Source organism: Rhynchophorus ferrugineus, unplaced genomic scaffold (genome assembly GCF_030347505.1).
Source record: "Rhynchophorus ferrugineus isolate W39M unplaced genomic scaffold, kcgeb_rfMv2 rfM2, whole genome shotgun sequence".
NCBI classification, from domain to species: Eukaryota; Metazoa; Arthropoda; class Insecta; order Coleoptera; family Curculionidae; genus Rhynchophorus; species Rhynchophorus ferrugineus.
Genome location: NW_027472581.1, coordinates 76845466 through 76864182, shown reverse-complemented (window position 1 = coordinate 76864182; position 18717 = coordinate 76845466). Strand labels below are relative to the sequence as shown.

The 18717-nt window shown below is 30.8% G+C and overlaps 1 protein-coding gene across 1 annotated transcript in view; it reads left to right on the top strand.

Annotated features, from left to right (window-relative positions):
- LOC143190535 (potassium channel subfamily K member 6) overlaps positions 1 to 6996 on the top strand; it is a 91646-nt gene extending 84650 nt beyond the window's left edge. Inside the window, exon 8 of the mRNA XM_076394876.1 lies at positions 6810 to 6996. Within this exon, the coding sequence (XP_076250991.1) occupies positions 6810 to 6977 (168 nt within the window). The 3' untranslated portion in view covers positions 6978 to 6996. The remainder of the gene's footprint in view (positions 1 to 6809) is intronic.
- Positions 6997 to 18717: the final 11721 nt, after the last annotated feature.

Here is an 18717-nt window from a genome sequence, read left to right as displayed (position 1 = left end):
TCGTACTACGAAAATGGTATCGAAAAGTTGGTGGATCGGTATAATCAGTGTATCATCCTTGAAGGGAATTATGTTGAAAAAAAACAAATTTTTCCAAAGAAAATGTGTTTTATTATGGTAGGCCGGGGACTTTTCAATTGACTTGTTAAATTGATATATTATATTATGAGCCTCAGCATTGAAACTAAATTATACCTTGGAATAATACTAGTTAATAAAGTATCAATGAATGGTAAGAGAACAACATAAAATAAAGGTGCTAAGAGAAATATAAAATGTAACTAAATTATTTCTTAAGTCGTTTTCATGGGTTAAGTTCTTCGCTTCCGCTGATTTCTATTCTAAGGGACAATCATTTTGGATAATTTATGTAACGAAAACAATTTCAGCTTAAACTAAATCATAGATAACAAAATTTTGCTATATAAGTCAATATTTCGAGTTTCGAAATCAGTCTCGTAGTATCCCATAGTTTGCTTCCGCAGGACTCCTAGAAACTGCTGCTAACAAATCTAATATAGAAAATAATCAGAGGCTTCAAAACAAATTTGCAAACTCTAATGAAACAATACAGGGTGATGTGAATGTTATACAAAGTGTGACAGTTAAGTATTTCGAAAGAAAGTGAACTTCAAGGTAGTCATGAATCAGTCAAATGTGCGTGATGATAGTGAAGTACATAAATGTATTATCGTTATGTATTATCCGATCTTATTATTGGACACAATTTAGAGTAAGATATTTTACACCGAAGATCACTTACTGAAGTGATATTATGCATTTAATGTGTATATTAATTACCATAACTGACTTATCACTGATTTTTTTAATTATTTTATTTATACATTGTTACTAGTAGTTTTCGTCTAACCTACAATTTGTCTTTATGATAACCTAAATCTAGGTATATAACTACGAGTGTCACTGCTGTATTTTTTAATATATGTACCTCACTACACAACACTACGCAAGACCAGATGATTTGATTATTTTGAGTGTCCTGTTCTGGTGGTATCCAAAAGCTACAATATTTCAATATTCTCATGAGAATATCTTGCCTCATGCCCCCTTGCAATTCTCTTGATTTCTTGACTGACTGTAGGTTTCTGAAGGTCTCGATGCAGTTAATCAGTCTTATAGTATTTGGGTACGTCTCAGGACTTTGTTCTGTAAAATTTCTAATTTATTTATGTTACTCTTTGCAGAACATCCCCATAATTTTACTCATATGTCCATATAGGTTTCAATATTTGCTATTATATAGCAATTTATTATTTACTGATAATTGTGATTTTCTTCCAATAAGCCAGTACATTTTCCTATATTTCAATTCCAGTTCTTTTCTTTTCTTCTTTATATGTACCTTCCAGCGTAGTTTTGCATCAAGATTCATTCCGAGATATTTAGCGTTGTTGCTATATGAAATGATTATTTAATGGTGCTTGTACAGTCTGTTTATAGGTGAACTGAACATGTACAGATTTACTTTTGTAGCGACCTTGAGGCATGTCGAATTTTGCATAGTGGAATAACGGTCTACAAAATACCCAGAAATATAATCCCAGATTTTGAACACTGGCGGGGTGCCAGCAGCACCAACTAGAACCCGATAACGAATAGCTGGCAACCCCGAAACGTTTATCTGGTATGTTATTAAAAGGTATTTCGATTCATTCAGTACTCGATCATCGTTTGGTTTAGACGTGCCACCATAGACTGCCCAAGCCTGGTCTCCAGGTAACACAGCTGCCATCCGTTTTATCTATTTTATATTTTCCATATTTTATATTTCAATAAATAACGAGCACATAATGTAAACACCACTATTTCATTTCATTTTACCTCCATTCACCGAGCCATATCATTTACCCTAAACTTTCATTAATTCTTATTTTCCAATCTTGTGTCCAATTATTTATATTGTCACTTGCTTGTTGTAATTTTCGTGAATCACTGATTTTAATAATAAAAAATTATCATTATTGAAACAGAATTATATTTTCAACTAAAGAAAGTGAGAACTTTTACAAATATCTATATGAAAATAAACATATATAAAATAAATTATTTTATATCGTCTATATACCGGAAATTCCTGTCATTATCAAGCTGTCAGACATTTTTTCTTCTTTGACGCACTTCAAGTGAGATATTAACACATACGGTTAATATAAACCACCAACTTTAAGTACATAAACCAAAAATATCGATTTTTTTATATTGGGAAAACATTAAATATGCAAGGAGAAATACTCCGGTGAATATCTTATTGAAACGATGGCAAGATGAATCAAGATCATAGAACCGTTTACTTACACAATCTAAAATTACTTTGCATGTCATTTACTTTTATTGCCATTAAATCAACAAATGCCAAAACAAACTCGGCGAAATAACAAACCATTCGAGAACCGTAAAGATAATAACATCTACCTCGTGTTTATTTTGCCTAAACTAGTAGTAGTTCTAAGAAACGCGAGACCGCCAGAACCGTGGCTAAACGATTTAAATTTTGCACTCAGGTAAATTTTAGAACGAAAATAACCAGCATTAATGTCAAATTCATTAGGAAATTTCGGAAATTAACGTTACTGCACCGAAAAATGTTCGAATCTGTTGATCTTAAAACATGATTATGCTAATTAATTTTATACGTGGTTTAAACTATAATTCTTATATATAAACTATAGTTCTTCCAAAAAACAGCCAATGCACGTCATAGATGACGTCGAATATGTTGCCTAATGCAGATTGTAACAAAATATTTTTAACAAAAAAATTTAACGGACTTAAAATAATAAATAAAGAACTCACTAAAAATTTAAAAATAATCAAACTTAAATTTTTAATACAAAAAAAACATTTTAAAATAAAATATGTAACAGTCAATTGAAAAGTCCCCGGCCTACCATAGTAAAACACATTTTTTTGGAAAAATTATTTCTTGTTATTCAACATAAATCCCTTCAAGGGTGATACACTAATTATAGCGACCCTCCAACTTTTCGATATCATTTTTGTAGTACGATTTGTCCTTTGCTTCAAAATAGGCCTCAGATTTGGAGATTACCTCTTCATTCGACGAAAATTTCTTCCCAGCGAGCATTCTTTTGAGACCTGAGAATAGGAAATAGTCGCAGGAGGCAGATCTGGAGAATAAATCTTGGTGAAACAGCACTTTCTTTTTCTTAAAATGCGGCCGTTTTTGGGCGATTTCGTCCTTAAAACGTTCCAATAACGCTATGTAATTGTCGCTGTTGATGGTCCTTCCATTTTCAAGGTAGTCAATAAAAATTATTCCATGTTCATCCCAAAATACAAACGCTATAACCTTGCCAGCCTGTTTTCTATCTTCTTTTCTCTCCGTTTCGTTTGAACACGCTTTGGAACGAGTTCATCGTGTGCAGTCCATTCGGATAACTGTCGATTGGACTTCAGAGTGAAATGATGGAGCCATGTTTCATCCATTGTCACGTATCCATGCAAAAACTCGGGTTTATTACGCTTGATCATCTTCAAACACTGCTCCGAATCACCAACTCGTCCTTGTTTTTGGTCAAAAGTGAGCTCGCGCGGCACTCACACACAGAGTACAGAGCTTTCTCATATCCAAATATTCGTGAATGATATAATATACACGTTCAATAGATATATTTAGAATGTCTGATATTTCATTCAATTTCAATTTACGGTCATTCAAAATCATTTTATTGATTTTTTTAAATGTTTTCGTCGGTAAAAACCTCTTTTCGGCATCCACTGCGTTCACCGTCTTTGATGCTCATTTCACCACGTCCAAACTTAGCATACCAATCCTTGATGGTTGATTTTCCTGGGGCAGTGTCCGGAAACTCAGAATCAAGCCAAGTTAAAAACATATGGATTTAATTCTAGTAGCGCAATCTATATGTCAGGACGGTGACTTTTCAATTGACCTGTTACATAATAATTGTTGTAACAACTAAATAAAGATTAACAAAAACCATATCTTCTACACGTATTTTATATTTTATTATCTACACACAATTTAGCTTAGTACCTACCTAAATCTATCTATCTATTTATAATATTATTTCAAGTACTATTAAGTGATTATTTTGAAGTCGGTACCTAGCCCTTAGCTTATTACATATCTAAATCTATTGATATATTTACAATTTTATTTTAACTACTACAAACTGACCAGTTTGCTGGTTTGCTAGACAGGACGGTTCTCCTACTATTGCGATAGCCGCGGGTTCGAATCCTGCTGGGGCATAGTCGTAAATTTATTTTTGTGATTGTTTAATATTTGTGATTATCCTAGGCAAGAGTGTAAAATCCGACAAGGAAAATTATCCCAGTCACGTCAGTAACCAGGCTGAGTAGACTGGATGTCTTCAGGCATGATTTCTAAGTTGGTCACTTGTCAGTCAGTAGGCTTAATGTCGAGGACCGTGGTTCGAAGCCCTCGTTAAATAGTAGGTCCAGTCCAGATATACCCATAGTTGGTAAAAGGAGGCTTTAAAATATTAAAAAAACTGACTAGTTTGAAGTCGAACCCAAACAGTTATCTTAATTTTAATGTAAATTTTTCTATATGTCACAAAATTATATTATTATTTTTATATTTTTTGGGCTTCGGAAATTATTACTAATCGCTCTGTTTCACTCTTCAGTTTCAATGTGGTTAATTTATCAGGCCTATAAATATATTTAAAACTTTTTACAACAGATAGTATTACTATGTATTAAATTGCATCGAGTCTATTTGTAACGAACTTCATGTTGAAGCCTCACAGGTTTCACTATTCAGTATGTGTTATTTCATCTAAGTGTGAACAAAACGTTTTTAGCGTATTGAAAATATCTGTATTTTTACTGAGTAAAGTATAACTTTACTTGCGGCTGAAGATTCTTCGATTTCAATATGTGAATACTGGTTTCGAGGTTTTAAAAGTAGTAATTTTTGTAAAGTTGTAACACAAAAAAAGTTCTAGACAAGCAAAAATTATAATATATTTGCTTTTGAAATTTTCTGTTTTCTAATAACAATGTCTTTTAGAATTTATTTTTATAATTTGGTCGTTTATAGTTATCTAGAAAGTTTTCTTTCTTCCATCAACACAATGCCTCTGCAAGCTTCAAAAATATGTCTAATGTTTAATATAGAAAAATTATTTTAAAATGTCGAATGCACCAGGATTGATTGAAGGATTTGATTTTGATTTATCCTTGGGATAGCTAGCTCCATCAGTTATGTGAAAAAATATGTTTGCATTTCAGCCTGAGGAATGCCAAGGATAGTTCTCTGCTTTCTAAATACTAATTGTTAATGGATTTATACAAAATTTTCTCACTATATTTGTTTCTAACATTTCTAGCATTCCTCAAAATTTCGCTCACATTGTACAGCATTATTACTTCATCGGCATATAACTAAAATAAATGCAAGTGTTCATGTATTGGATATTCATAATACAGGGCAGGAAATAATTCCCATCCGAAATAATAAGCCTGTTGCGCGTCTTTTTCCTCCGGATTATAACAGAAGAACTGGCAAAGTTAAAACGACTTTATTTGCAACAAACTTAAACTACAAAGAATAGACTGGTATAATAAAAGGCTTAATGATACCAACTGTGCGCTTTCTTGACCAAGTGTTTAATATTCTGTTTAATTAAGACCGTGTAATGAAGACTGTTAGAATGTTTGATAATTCGTGTGTTCTGTTGTTCTGGCAACATGATTAGTAATTATTTCTGGGGAGGGAAAAATCTATCCAAAATTCCTTTTCCACGGATTTCCAAGGTCAATACGCTTATCAATATATATCTACTTATTTACACCATCGGAGGACTTTCAAGGGGATATAATGTTAACATATTCCGTCTGGATATTAGCGTCTGCAAATTCCTTATCTCAAGAGTCTTGTTCTATACCAGATCTGCCTAGTTTTCCACCTATTTTTTCATACTTGGACATATATAGATATAGATGAACCGAACTAATACGTATGTGTTTTGAGTATTGTTGCTGTCATACATAAATACTTGACTTGACAAATAAACACCAAAAACAAATACATTAAATGCCTAGTCTAATTTCTACAAAGAAAAATCAGCAAAGCTGCAGTAGCTTTCATTTCCCTTCGTTCACTGACCAGGAAACAATCTGAAATATAAAAATGTAAACGAATTATTTATAAAGACAATATGATTATTTCACTTCCAACTTGTTAAATTATATGTGTTAATAAACTTTTCCTAAAATGAAATAAAATACACCTGCATATAACAATCATTATGGGTGAGACGTTTCGCAATCGTTATAGATTTCATCTTTAGGGCGGGAGCTCTAATACTAAAGTTGTATCTCCTATTTAAGCGACTACGTATCACGACTGAATCATCAACCGATTAGGACCCTAACATACTTTTTCATAGTCTGTAATCAATAATTAAAAAACCAAGACAATTGTTTGCCAGATAAGGTTAGTTTACAACCTTTGTCTTCGTTTAGATTGTTTTCATGTTTATATAAATCGACGCTTTCTCCATGTTTTCTTTCAAAATTACTTTGTAGAGAAACTAAAACTTCTAATGTTCAGCTGAAACTGAGTGGACCATTTGATCATATTTTGTATGTCGTTTTGATTTACGTTACGTTATTTACATTACTTTGATTTACAAACCCGACAGTTAAATATACACCCAAATATTAATATAATAATTAATATTAATAATTACACCTAATTGTTTATACTTAAAGTTTCATAGATCCAGTTGTTGTTGCTAGTACCTAAATTATTCTATTCTTTGTTGTTTCAGGTCTCTATGCCTAAACGAATCGGGAGCAAGAAAGACAAAAAAGATAAAGATAAAGCTGAGAAAAACTGGGAAGAAACTCTCCAGGCTGTGATTCAAGATATGACCACCAAGGCAACCAGCAAAGAGCCACCTATCCTCCAAATTGTTATTTATGAAAGTTCTGTTTAATATATTATTTATAAACAAATTCGTTTTATTTATACCTAAATTGGAGAACTTTTTCAAAATATATCTTATTCTGACCTGCCGCAACTGTTCTAACCTCGGACAATGTCAGTCTCCTATTTTCCGAATTGTTTTCTATGATCCTGATTTATGTTTTTTGGAGTTGTCTATCACCCAAATGGTCAATCTTGTCACGGAAATCTCTCCGGAATTCGTTCATATTTCCTTCAAAATATATGCTAAAACCATTATAATCTTAAATATATGAGAATACATTTGAAAGCCCTCAATCTTCCACATGCCAACTTACAGAAGCTTACTTACATCATCTGCAATTTGTCACCTGTTGCTATTAATTCATCGGTAAATGCCACTTCCATCATCTGTTTTACTGATTCTAAGTACTAGCTCCTGCTGTTGCTCCAACTCCTGCACTTGTTCTAACTACAATATAGCAAGCGATCCGTCGGTTGTCAATACTTTGGTCCTTTCTTCATTAATTTTCAAGCCATATGGCTCTACAGTGCGAACTATATCATGAAGAAGAAGAAATCATTTCGCACTCGCACACAACTAATGAAACCATCGTAACATGCCTGAATGAAGCAGTTTAATAGTTGTTAGGGGAACTTGTTTATCTTTGAAAACTACCTAAAGTAAGGCCCCGTGTATACAGAGAAAGCTGAACGAAAACCTTGAAATGGTATCTCTTAAAAAGTTAACCCCTTAAAAAATCACTGCCGTTCATTTGTAGGAGATGGTCTAAATGCTATATTTTGTGATCGGTTTTGAGTTGTGTTTATAACCACTGTCGCTACTACTAAAAAATTATTTTAACGGAAGTTCATGGCAGATTACAGATACACACTTTAACTTAGATCTGCAAATATGTTATATGACATCAATTAATGTTAAACGATCACCTAACTTAATATCAGGGATTTATTTTATTACTTATCATTAAAGTGACACAAATCAAAAAACTCTCTTAACGTTCTTGGCTTTTTTTACGTAACAGCCATAATATAAAACCTTTTTCCTTTCTTAGTGCCTGATTAATTTTTAATCGCTTGAGACGTCTTTAACATTTTTTACCCATCTAAGCCACTATAGTACTAAGTACAAATTAATGATTCACTGAAATGATTTCCTGTTAGTTGACCAGAGATCATACATGACCAAATAGAAATTAGTCAATTCATTCAGGATGTATAAATCAGTATCAGTATTTATTGGACTCTACAGCCTTTTTTAGTTCAATTTTATCAGCTACAATTGAATTAACTCCATGATTTGCCAATACATAGCTTACACCCAAAATTATATTTATCTACTCATATTCAGTACTCATTTTATTTCCATCGAACACTGGACTATACAAAATCATACAAAATATGTCCTTTAAATAGCAAGTATGACTGAAAGTTCATTCACTCCAATAAATGTAACCAACTTCAAGTGTCAAAAATTAAAATTAGATTCTAAAAGCATCTCAGTTTATCAGAAATCCCTAGACCGATCCTAAAGCAGGTATACCAACACTACACTGTTTTTAGCGCAATATTTAACAAGATTTTTAACAACATAATCTTCTTTACGATTCCCCTTATCAGTCTCTCCCTTCTTATCCTTAAGGTAATCAGGCTAACAAATGATTCCGTTGATCTCTTTCCAATTAAGGTAAAATATACAGCAGTATCAGTGAAAATCCCTAAAAATTTACTCAATAAGCTTAATTCGACTATAAAAAAAAACAGTTCACTTCAGTGCACCAATATTATTAAAGTTGATAAAGCAGTTTCGATATTTGGTTTATTATTCGTTATAAAATATATTTTGGATGTGTTATACAAATATTATATAAACTATAACTATGTTACGTTACTGTAGAATTTAACTTTACACCTTTAAGTATATTATTGTTGCAATTTCAAAAGTGGTTCGAATGCGTTTCCTTTCTATTTAACAACGATTCACAGATGAAAATTTTCTCACTGTTAATTCACAGGGATACCAAGTTCATATTTAATCACTACTAATAAATTACTTAAAAATATGTTTGATCGATGTTTAGTTCTGCAGAAACGTCACAAAATTAATTATGCTAGTCTACGTTGATAAATTTAAGAGTTTCTTTAACATTAAGATTTTCAAAAAAACAATGAGCAAGTTCACCTAATGCATAAGGATTCATTACTCATAGGATTCGATGGATTTGACTATATCTTTCTATTTTCAAAAGTAAGAAACTATGATAAAAATTATCTTTTGGATTTCAAGCTTCACCAAGAAAACGAATGACTTTATATTTATATCTACGAATCTTTATGGTCTGAATAAACATTACTATTAATGCCATCTATTATGAAGAACCAAGATTAATTTTTCCCTTACATTCTACAATCAATATACTATCAAATATATAACGACACTAATATGAAAAATCAACCGAGAAGTTTTATATTAATTCAGGAAGATAATATTTAATTATTAAATATCATATATATAATTTATAAAATTTTATATCATCTTTACAAAACTTATTGAACAACCTTATAGCATGAAGATAAAAATTATAATATTATAATATTAAACCTGGTTAAAGATTAACTATTATAAAATTGCTTTTCGTTTAAATTTTATTTTTAATAACAGCTGTGCCTACATTTATTGGCAAAAAAAGATATAGATAGGACTTGAAAATTAAATACCAAAAAATTGTGGTAGTTAATTCATAGGTATAATATAAATGGGTGTATATCTAAAACAAGAAAAACATGATAAATAAACGATAGAGAAATTCAAATTGTTAATATACCTTCTTATACGTTTACATAAAAAGCAAAATTATTTTAAAATGTCGAATGCGCCAGGATGCATTGAAGGATTGGATTAGATTTATTCAAATAATTAATGGAATATTTAACTAGTTTAAAAAACATAATTAGTATGTTTGAAAACAACACAATATGTAACCAACATTAGCAACAATATTAAATTAAATTGAGTTAAACATATTTCAACAACAAACAATAGCTAATAAAAATGAATTTCCCTTAATATAAATTAAATGTTGGTGTCCAAAGGAAAAAAGACGCTAGCTTGTATTCCTTAAATTGCACCAAATAAAACATCATCGAGGCGTTGAACTGAAGTTCAAAGGTTAAATTGTATCCCTCGGGAACATCCAACTGCTAACAAGATATCTAGTGAAACCAACGTGAACTTACGATAGCCTCTATGAAATTAGATACCACATTCGTCATATATTTGTAAATTGACAATATTTTTTATTTATTTCATTTTAAGCCACATTATCTTTATTGGGTAATTTATAAAATACATACAGTTTTATAAAGTATCTAAAATTCTGTAATGACTAAACTAATATAGATACACATAAATAAATATTGTGAACAATATTTATTACGCACTCGTCTTGCTTGTGTATTGATGCAAATGCAACAGACCAATAGAAACAAATAAATGTATAAATTAAGATCTAACATAATTTTAATCAGATAAATTAATCCATATTTCATGTATACATTATGGTATGATATTTTATAACTCTTTAATAATTCAAGTAGTTTATCTCAGCATTTAACCAGAATGTCACTCTGGACCACTCTAGTAATATCCTATTGGAACGTGGATATTGGTTCGCTATAAATATATAAAGTACATCCCAACCATCAAAAAAATGTCTTTGGTTTAGAAAATACATCGATTTTTTAAAAAATATCCTTTTTAAGCGCTTAAAAATGATTATTAGATAGAAGATTTTATAGATGCTAGCGATTGCCCAGTTCTTGAAATTCAGAATGAGTTAAGTTAATCATAAAAGGACTAACTTAAAAATGATATGTTACTAGAACTTGTTTTCACAGTATTTTCAACAAACATGTTAAAATATATGCAACTATTTGAAGAACTAATACTCACTAACGTTTTTAAAATTACATTTAATTGCATCTAATTGTCATTAACTTTCAATAATCAACAATTCAATTCAATCAAAAGATTATTTTCAGAACTGTAACAACTTCAGAGTATCAAATATAAGGGGTACATGATAAGGTACATGATCTTTCTTTACTTTTATGTTATAAACATAAGTATGAAATAAGAAATGAAGGAATATATGTTTTTATATTAAAACAGAAAATATGTAATAAAACAATTTTGAACTTGATATTTGACTTTAGCATGAATATTATAACAATAACGAACACAATTAGATAATATATTTCTTAGAATTTAGAAATTTATATTAACGGAATGTATTTACAAACATTAAATGAACCAATGATTTTTCAAAAGTAGATTTATAAGGTAAATAATCAAAATAATTGATACAAGGTTTAAAGAATAATATGTCATATGTTAAACACTTTAATATTTAGCAATCCTTAATAAAATGTTCTCAAATTTACTGCTAATAATTCCTAATCTCTTCTGTTTACCCTATGTATTCTGTCTATGCAAATTATGTAGTTTCATTTTAACTGCTGCATATTTTCATTAGATCATTTATGTTTGTTGAGATTTTAGGTTCTTATTGATATTCTGAGATTACTTTAACAAACACCTTTATTGATTTAGTACACCTATCTAAACTTTAGAAGGGTCTATAAAACGAAAAATCAATAATATATAACAACGTTGTTTTTCTCTTAACTTCTTACAATTTCTCATCAGGTTCATTAAATTTTTTTAAAAATTCTTAAACTTTTAAATAAAATTGAATTGTTCCTTGTTTATTTATTATATTCTTCGAAAAGGAAACATTATTTTGCCCTCTACGAACAACATTTCTGGGTTTTTTAGTAATTTGACCGCTTTATATACTTTTGTACATTGCCATATACCACTTATACACTTTAAAATTAGTCAATAAGAAAATAACTGATTTTACTGATATTTTGGAGCCCAAATTCATTGTTTATTAAACGAATACCCGCGTTATATCACACCACCAAAAATTTTGGCACGAATTAAGATCTTAAAATAAAACATAAGATAGAACTCTTAAAATAAAATAGAAAAGTAGAAAAATATAGAATGTTTATTCAATTAGTCAATTAACTCAGTTGAGACGAGAACACTTACATTTTTTAAATAATTTTCTACGTACTACTGAGATTAAATAATAACATAATAACACTTAAATCGATCGAATCCATGTCAGAAAACACCATTAAAAAAAGTTTTCAAACAGCTCAATCACGCAGTCGAGTGGTTTAAATTCTGGAGGTTGCAAATCAACCCTCGAAAAACCCAGGCCATCATTTTCCGTAAGAAGCGTTCCGCACTGCGCGTTTCGCAACTTAAGATCGACAGTGCAACCATCCCATATCTGGATGAAGTCGCGTAGCTAAGTCTTTTCTCGACTGACGGTTCGGTTGGCATTCCCAAGTCAAGCAAGGTTTGAAGATAACAAATCTGCTATCGCGTCTGAGTCGCTTGTACCCCCATACAGAGTTAGATTCACTAGATGTTCTTTCGCCGGGTCCTCGTGCCCAATAACGACTGCCCGGTTGGCGGGTGCCATATCCTCAAACTTAATAGTAGCAGTAGTGACCTCTAATGATCAGCTGTGAGGCGGTTTCGGTTTAGTGTATTGGTAAGCCCAGAGGCAATCCTCCATGACCCGGTCCAACTCGTCACTCCAGGGCGTCTCCATGTTTTAGACAAAAAATAAACAAATGATAATTATGGAACTATATTTCAATATGGAACTGTATAATATATATTAACTAATTATATCATTGTACATCATCAACCATATATAATTATTTATAGCATCTTTACTAGATACGCTTAGTACAATCTTAAGTATAAATTAATTTATTACTACATTTTATAATTTACACTAAAGGTATACACTTTATATAAGTTCGTATCGTTTGATTCTCTTCAATCTCCTGATATCCTGCGCGCTGTCCAGCAGTTGTATTGCTTCCACTTTAGTATGATTTAGTAATCTTCTTTCGTGTTTCAAGATGAAATCTTGGATAACTTCGCAAATCCATTTGATTTCCAGGTCATCGTGCAGTTCTTCGTTGGTTACGTAGCGATAAACATTGGAAATCAACCGAAGAACCTTGTTTTGACAGCGTTGGATGACTAGATTAGGCTTTATAATTGTCTTACAATTCAATCTCTTTGATTTTAGATCAAGTTGAGAGTATCTTCCGACTAACCAGTATAGTTGTTTTATTTTGGTTCTAATGTGTTTTGCTTTTTGTCTAACATGATGTTTCAATTTTAATCTAACGTCAAGATGGATTCCGAGGTAGTTAGCTGACTCTGCTTGAGGAATCGGGCATCCATTGAGTGATATAATTAAGTTTTTATTATTTCGCCGCAATGCAAAATTAACGTGGAGAGATTTGGAGCTATTGAAATTTTGTTGAATTTTCAAACATTTCGTCCATTTGTAGATTTTGTTGACCGCCACTTGTACCTTTTCTACTGCCCTAGGCAGAGATATGTCGTCTGCCATAATAATTGTGTCGTCAGAAAAGGTTCCTAGTAGAGTTTCTTTTGTTGTTGGGATGTCAGCAGTGTAGAGCTGATATAGGAGAAGTCCTAAGACGCTACCTTGTGGAACTCCAGCCAGAATATCGAGATCGCCATTTCGTACGATAAATTTAAATTTTCTTCCGAAAAAATATGACTTCAGCAATTGACAATAGTTACGCGGTAACAATTTGCTCATCTTATAGATTAATCCCAAATGCCAAACTCGATCAAAAGCTTGTGAGACATCCTGGAATATTGCAGGGCAGTATTTCTTTTTTTTAAACGCTTCATTCGATCGATTGTTGAATGGCGATTTCGAAAATCAAACTGGAAATCTGGTATTATTAAAAAAAATTTAACACGTTTAAATACTAGTTTCCCAAATAGTTTTAATATTGCAGGTAGCAGCGAAATAGGCCTGTAAGGTTCGACTTATTCTGCAGGGTTGTCAGGTATATATAATTTGTTGTTAATTTTTATTTATGAAATTGATGTGGACAAATCCACCCTATCAATTTAATTATTTAAATTGCCTTGTGGGCGTTTTAATATGATTACTCTTATTCGTAGTTTATTTGTAGCTATTGGAATATTTGTTCCTAAAATTAGAACACTAATAAAATTTGTATATGTTAATATGGGTACTAGATCAATAGACGTTATTTAATTAAAAATAATTTTAGAGTTAAAAATAATTGAAAAACTACTTAAGATGTAGAGGATATAAAATTGGTACTACGTATAATGATTCAGCATGTAAATATGCTATATATAGAACAATACAATTGTGTTTCGTGAAATAAGAAATTCGAATTCAATCGAAAATAATAAAATATACAACGGCTTAATTTTAAAATAATATTTCGCAATATTGTTATATTTTTAAATTTTATTCGAATCTAAAAATAAATAACCCATTTTCATATTTTTAACGTGAATTTTAATAACAAAGGATATTAATATAATAAATTATTCAATAAGATTACGATAAGAGATGTAACTATTAGTTTCATCACCTTAAATTTCAATTCATTATCGCACTGATGGAATCTTTAGACATAAGAGACGAATATTTTAGAAGAAAACATGTACAATTTAGTAACGAATGTGTAAATTATTTTACCACGACTTCCAAGCTTCTGTTAATAGTTGCAAATTCACCACACTGTTGGGATCATTATCTAGTAGATGTATTAACTATATAACCATATCGTATTATGTCATGTTGTTATTTTAAAATGTTCTTATTATCTTCAATTTTGAATGCATACAAATTATGACTATACATACAATCCTGCTCGAACATTATGAAAACCTTATGATGTAATCATATCACGTCACTAGTGACTGTACTGTACATCTTCCTGGTGTCTCGTTTAGGTTAGTCAACTAGTTAATGAACAGAAACTTTAATCCGCATTTGGTGGTCTTACACCAAGAACTATGATGTAATGTATATGTAAGAAATTCACAGATTAGGGATATTTTTCAAATTGTGGATGTTTCATCAGATTTTCAGATTTCTTAAAATATATCGTATTAATCCCTATTAATCGCGCCAATTTTAGTAAATATTGATTTACTAATGTGATAACAAATATTTCCTGTTTATACAAGTAGCCTGCGTAATGATAAAATAAATCGTGTGAAATAATGAAATTGTTATTAAGCGCCAACAAAATGTGACAGGAATCCTGAGGAATCATGTTACTACTAAATCAAAATCGACTGGTCACCATTGGACAAATAAAAATATATATATATTATATATATTTATTTTACATACGGTGTATGTCTTATACTGTATATACTGTATATATATATATATATATATATATATATATATATATATATATATATATATATATATATATATATATATATATATATATATATATATATATATATATATAGTTTAGATATCAAAAAATATAGGCTATACTTTACATTTCTAAATATTTTTTGTTATTTCTATGACAAACGTCATAAGATATTGTTCAGCTGCATTCCTAGACATACCTCAGGGCTTTGACAAATGGTGGCATACGGCTTACAGGTTAAATTTTGAAAAACTTATCCCTCATCCTGATTATGAGCTAATAAAATATTACCTAACAGATCGTTATTTTACTTTAAAAAAGGCGATGAGCATAACGAATTACATGCAATATATTCAGGAGTTCAGCAAGGTAATGTACTGGGTCCAGCACTATATCTTCTGTATACAGCCGATCTACCTACAACAAAAATAACCACTTTGGCCACATACGCAGACGACACGAGTCTTAGTCTCATATGATGATCCAGCCACAGTATCAATTTACTTACAAACACTCCTATATCAAATACAAATGTGGCTGAAAAGATGGTGTATAAAAGCCAATGTACGAAAATCCAGTCATATATTTTTTACGCTCCGTAGAAGGATTTGTCCACCAATCTATATCAATCAACGTCAACTCTCGCAAGCAGAGGATGCTAAATATCTTGATATGCACCTAGATCAATGCCTAACTTGGAAGAAGCACATACTCGGAAAACAACTTGGATTTAAACTCTATCAAATGTATTGGCATATCAGGCGCAAATCCAAGTTATCGTTAGATAACAATATATTACTTTATAAATCTAACACACGTATACTCAAGCCTATTTGGTTATACGGAATGCAACCGTTAGCAAATCTAATATATCCACCATACAACGGTTCCAAAATAAAATGTTGAGTGTCACTGTCGATGCTCCGAACTATGTTTCAAATGAAGTGATGCAACGCGATAGTCTAGAACCAATAACGAATGTAATTCAACGTGCTTGTGTGAAGTACTTCGAGAGAGTTGTGGGTGCATCAAAATGTACTCGTTAATCAGCTAAATATGCGAAGTGACAATGACGTGCGTAGACTAAAAGGTTTAACACCATCCGATCTGATAATTGTATTTTTTGATATTGATAATTGTATCATATATGTATTTTAGAATAAGACTAATTAATTAAACTAGTATTTTATACAGGAGATGGGTTAATGAAGTGATTTTGTAGATGCCACGCATATATCGTATAAACATAACAAATACATACTGCGCTCTGGCAGATTGTGGAACTATTAAGGGTAATAAAAAAATTCTATTACAAAAGCACGATCTTCCAATAAAAATTTCATAATACTCATTATTATCTAAAACTACAACCTAAATATAGATATTGATAATTATAGCCTAATGTAATAACGATCCTGAAACTTTAACATATTTATTTTTGGAGTTTTTAGTTATGCTCAGGTATCGTTCACAAAAAATATTTCTTTTTAAGTACGTTCTGACACATCAATTCTATATTACACTAAAACATTTACGAACTAGTTATAAGCAACAGGAAACGTAACTTCATTGCACTCGAAAATTATAGTTATTCAACTGACGGTGTTACAACATATCTTCATAGCGGTTAAATTTGCCCGATGGATACGATTTGACCTCTCAACTACAGGTCAATGTCTGGACAATATAATATTTTATACAATTCAGCTGGCTTACCACTTCCTGTCAACTTTCGGCGTCTTGGTGCCATTAATTACTATTATACCAATAATTAATATATTCAACAACACAAGTAATTGCTTGAATAAATAGTTTCTATAAAAAGTGTATATTTAATGTCTACCTGTTATTACATTTGGTCGAATGCGCCAGGTAAGTTCCTAATTAAAATTATTGTATTTCCATTAAAACTTTCTAAATTTAAACTGTATAAAAACAAGAACAGGCACCAACTTATACGAGATTCAACCGAAATGCAATGTGTAATAAATATAATTACTATTATACCAATAATTAATATATTCAACAACACAAGTAATTGCTTGAATAAATAGTTTCTATAAAAAGTGTATATTTAATGTCTACCTGTTATTACATTTAGTCGAATGCGCCAGTTAAGTTCCTAATTAAAATTATTGTATTTCCATTAAAACTTTCTAAATTTAAACTGTATAAAAACAAGAACAGGCACCAACTTATACGAGATTCAACCGAAATGCAATGTGTAATAAATATAATTACTATTATACCAATAATTAATATATTCAACAACACAAGTAATTGCTTGAATAAATAGTTTCTATAAAAAGTGTATATTTAATGTCTACCTGTTATTACATTTGGTCGAATGCGCCAGGTAAGTTCCTAATTAAAATTATTGTATTTCCATTAAAACTTTCTAAATTTAAACTGTATAAAAAAAAAACAAGCACCAACTTATACGACATTCAACCGAAATGCAAAGTGTAATAAATATATCAGATGAGATAGACACTGAAGGATAATGTTAATGAACATATAATATTTTTAGAACGATTGTAACGAAAAAATTGAAGCAGGAAAGTTAAACAATAAAATGATTATAACAGTTCATAATAATACTTAAAATTCCAAGAGTACTTTGTTGTTGCGATATAAATAGGGTACAGTTAGACTGGACAATGTACCTTTAATTCTCAAAAGAGGATGATCACCGAGAAATGTATTAGTCAACCTACTAAGGCTTTGAACTTTGGACACCAGCTCAGGCCGAAGTCTAATAATTCATATAGAAAACTGTGAACGACGATTCTCGAACGTTATCTGGTGATTTTGAATGACACATTGTAAATTGGAGTAATAATGTAGAGTATATTCAATATGAAGTGTTAGTACTGAGTTGTTATTAGAAGCATGTATGTATTGTATTGCATGTATCCTCGTCATCTTTTTTACTTTAAGAAGACATTTATTAATTAAAAGCAATTTCATTATTTTCTATAACTTTTTCTATATTTTTCTGCCAGCATGTAACTTCTAATTCACCTTGTTGATACAACTATATTCACAGCAAACGTTTATGGCATTAACATTTCGCTCTGGTAGCTCTCCTGGACAATGGCATTTCCAGTCGATTCGTATGGTAGCCAGTTTCCTTTATTTTGGATATTTCCCATAGCAGACGAACATCTGAAAATATTTGATTCATTAGCGAGTAAACTCTCTGTTCTTTGAGACATTAAGCTGCGTTTTCGTCTAATAAGTCTTGCAGTTGATTGTCTTACATGCCATTTTTGTGACTAAAATTGTGTAATATTCGTCATCGTCGTCGAAACCAAAAACTCCGAATGGGATATAACGAAGAAATATCGCCATAACTTCCTCAAAATATTTGAGGGGCGTTAGCAGGAGATTTT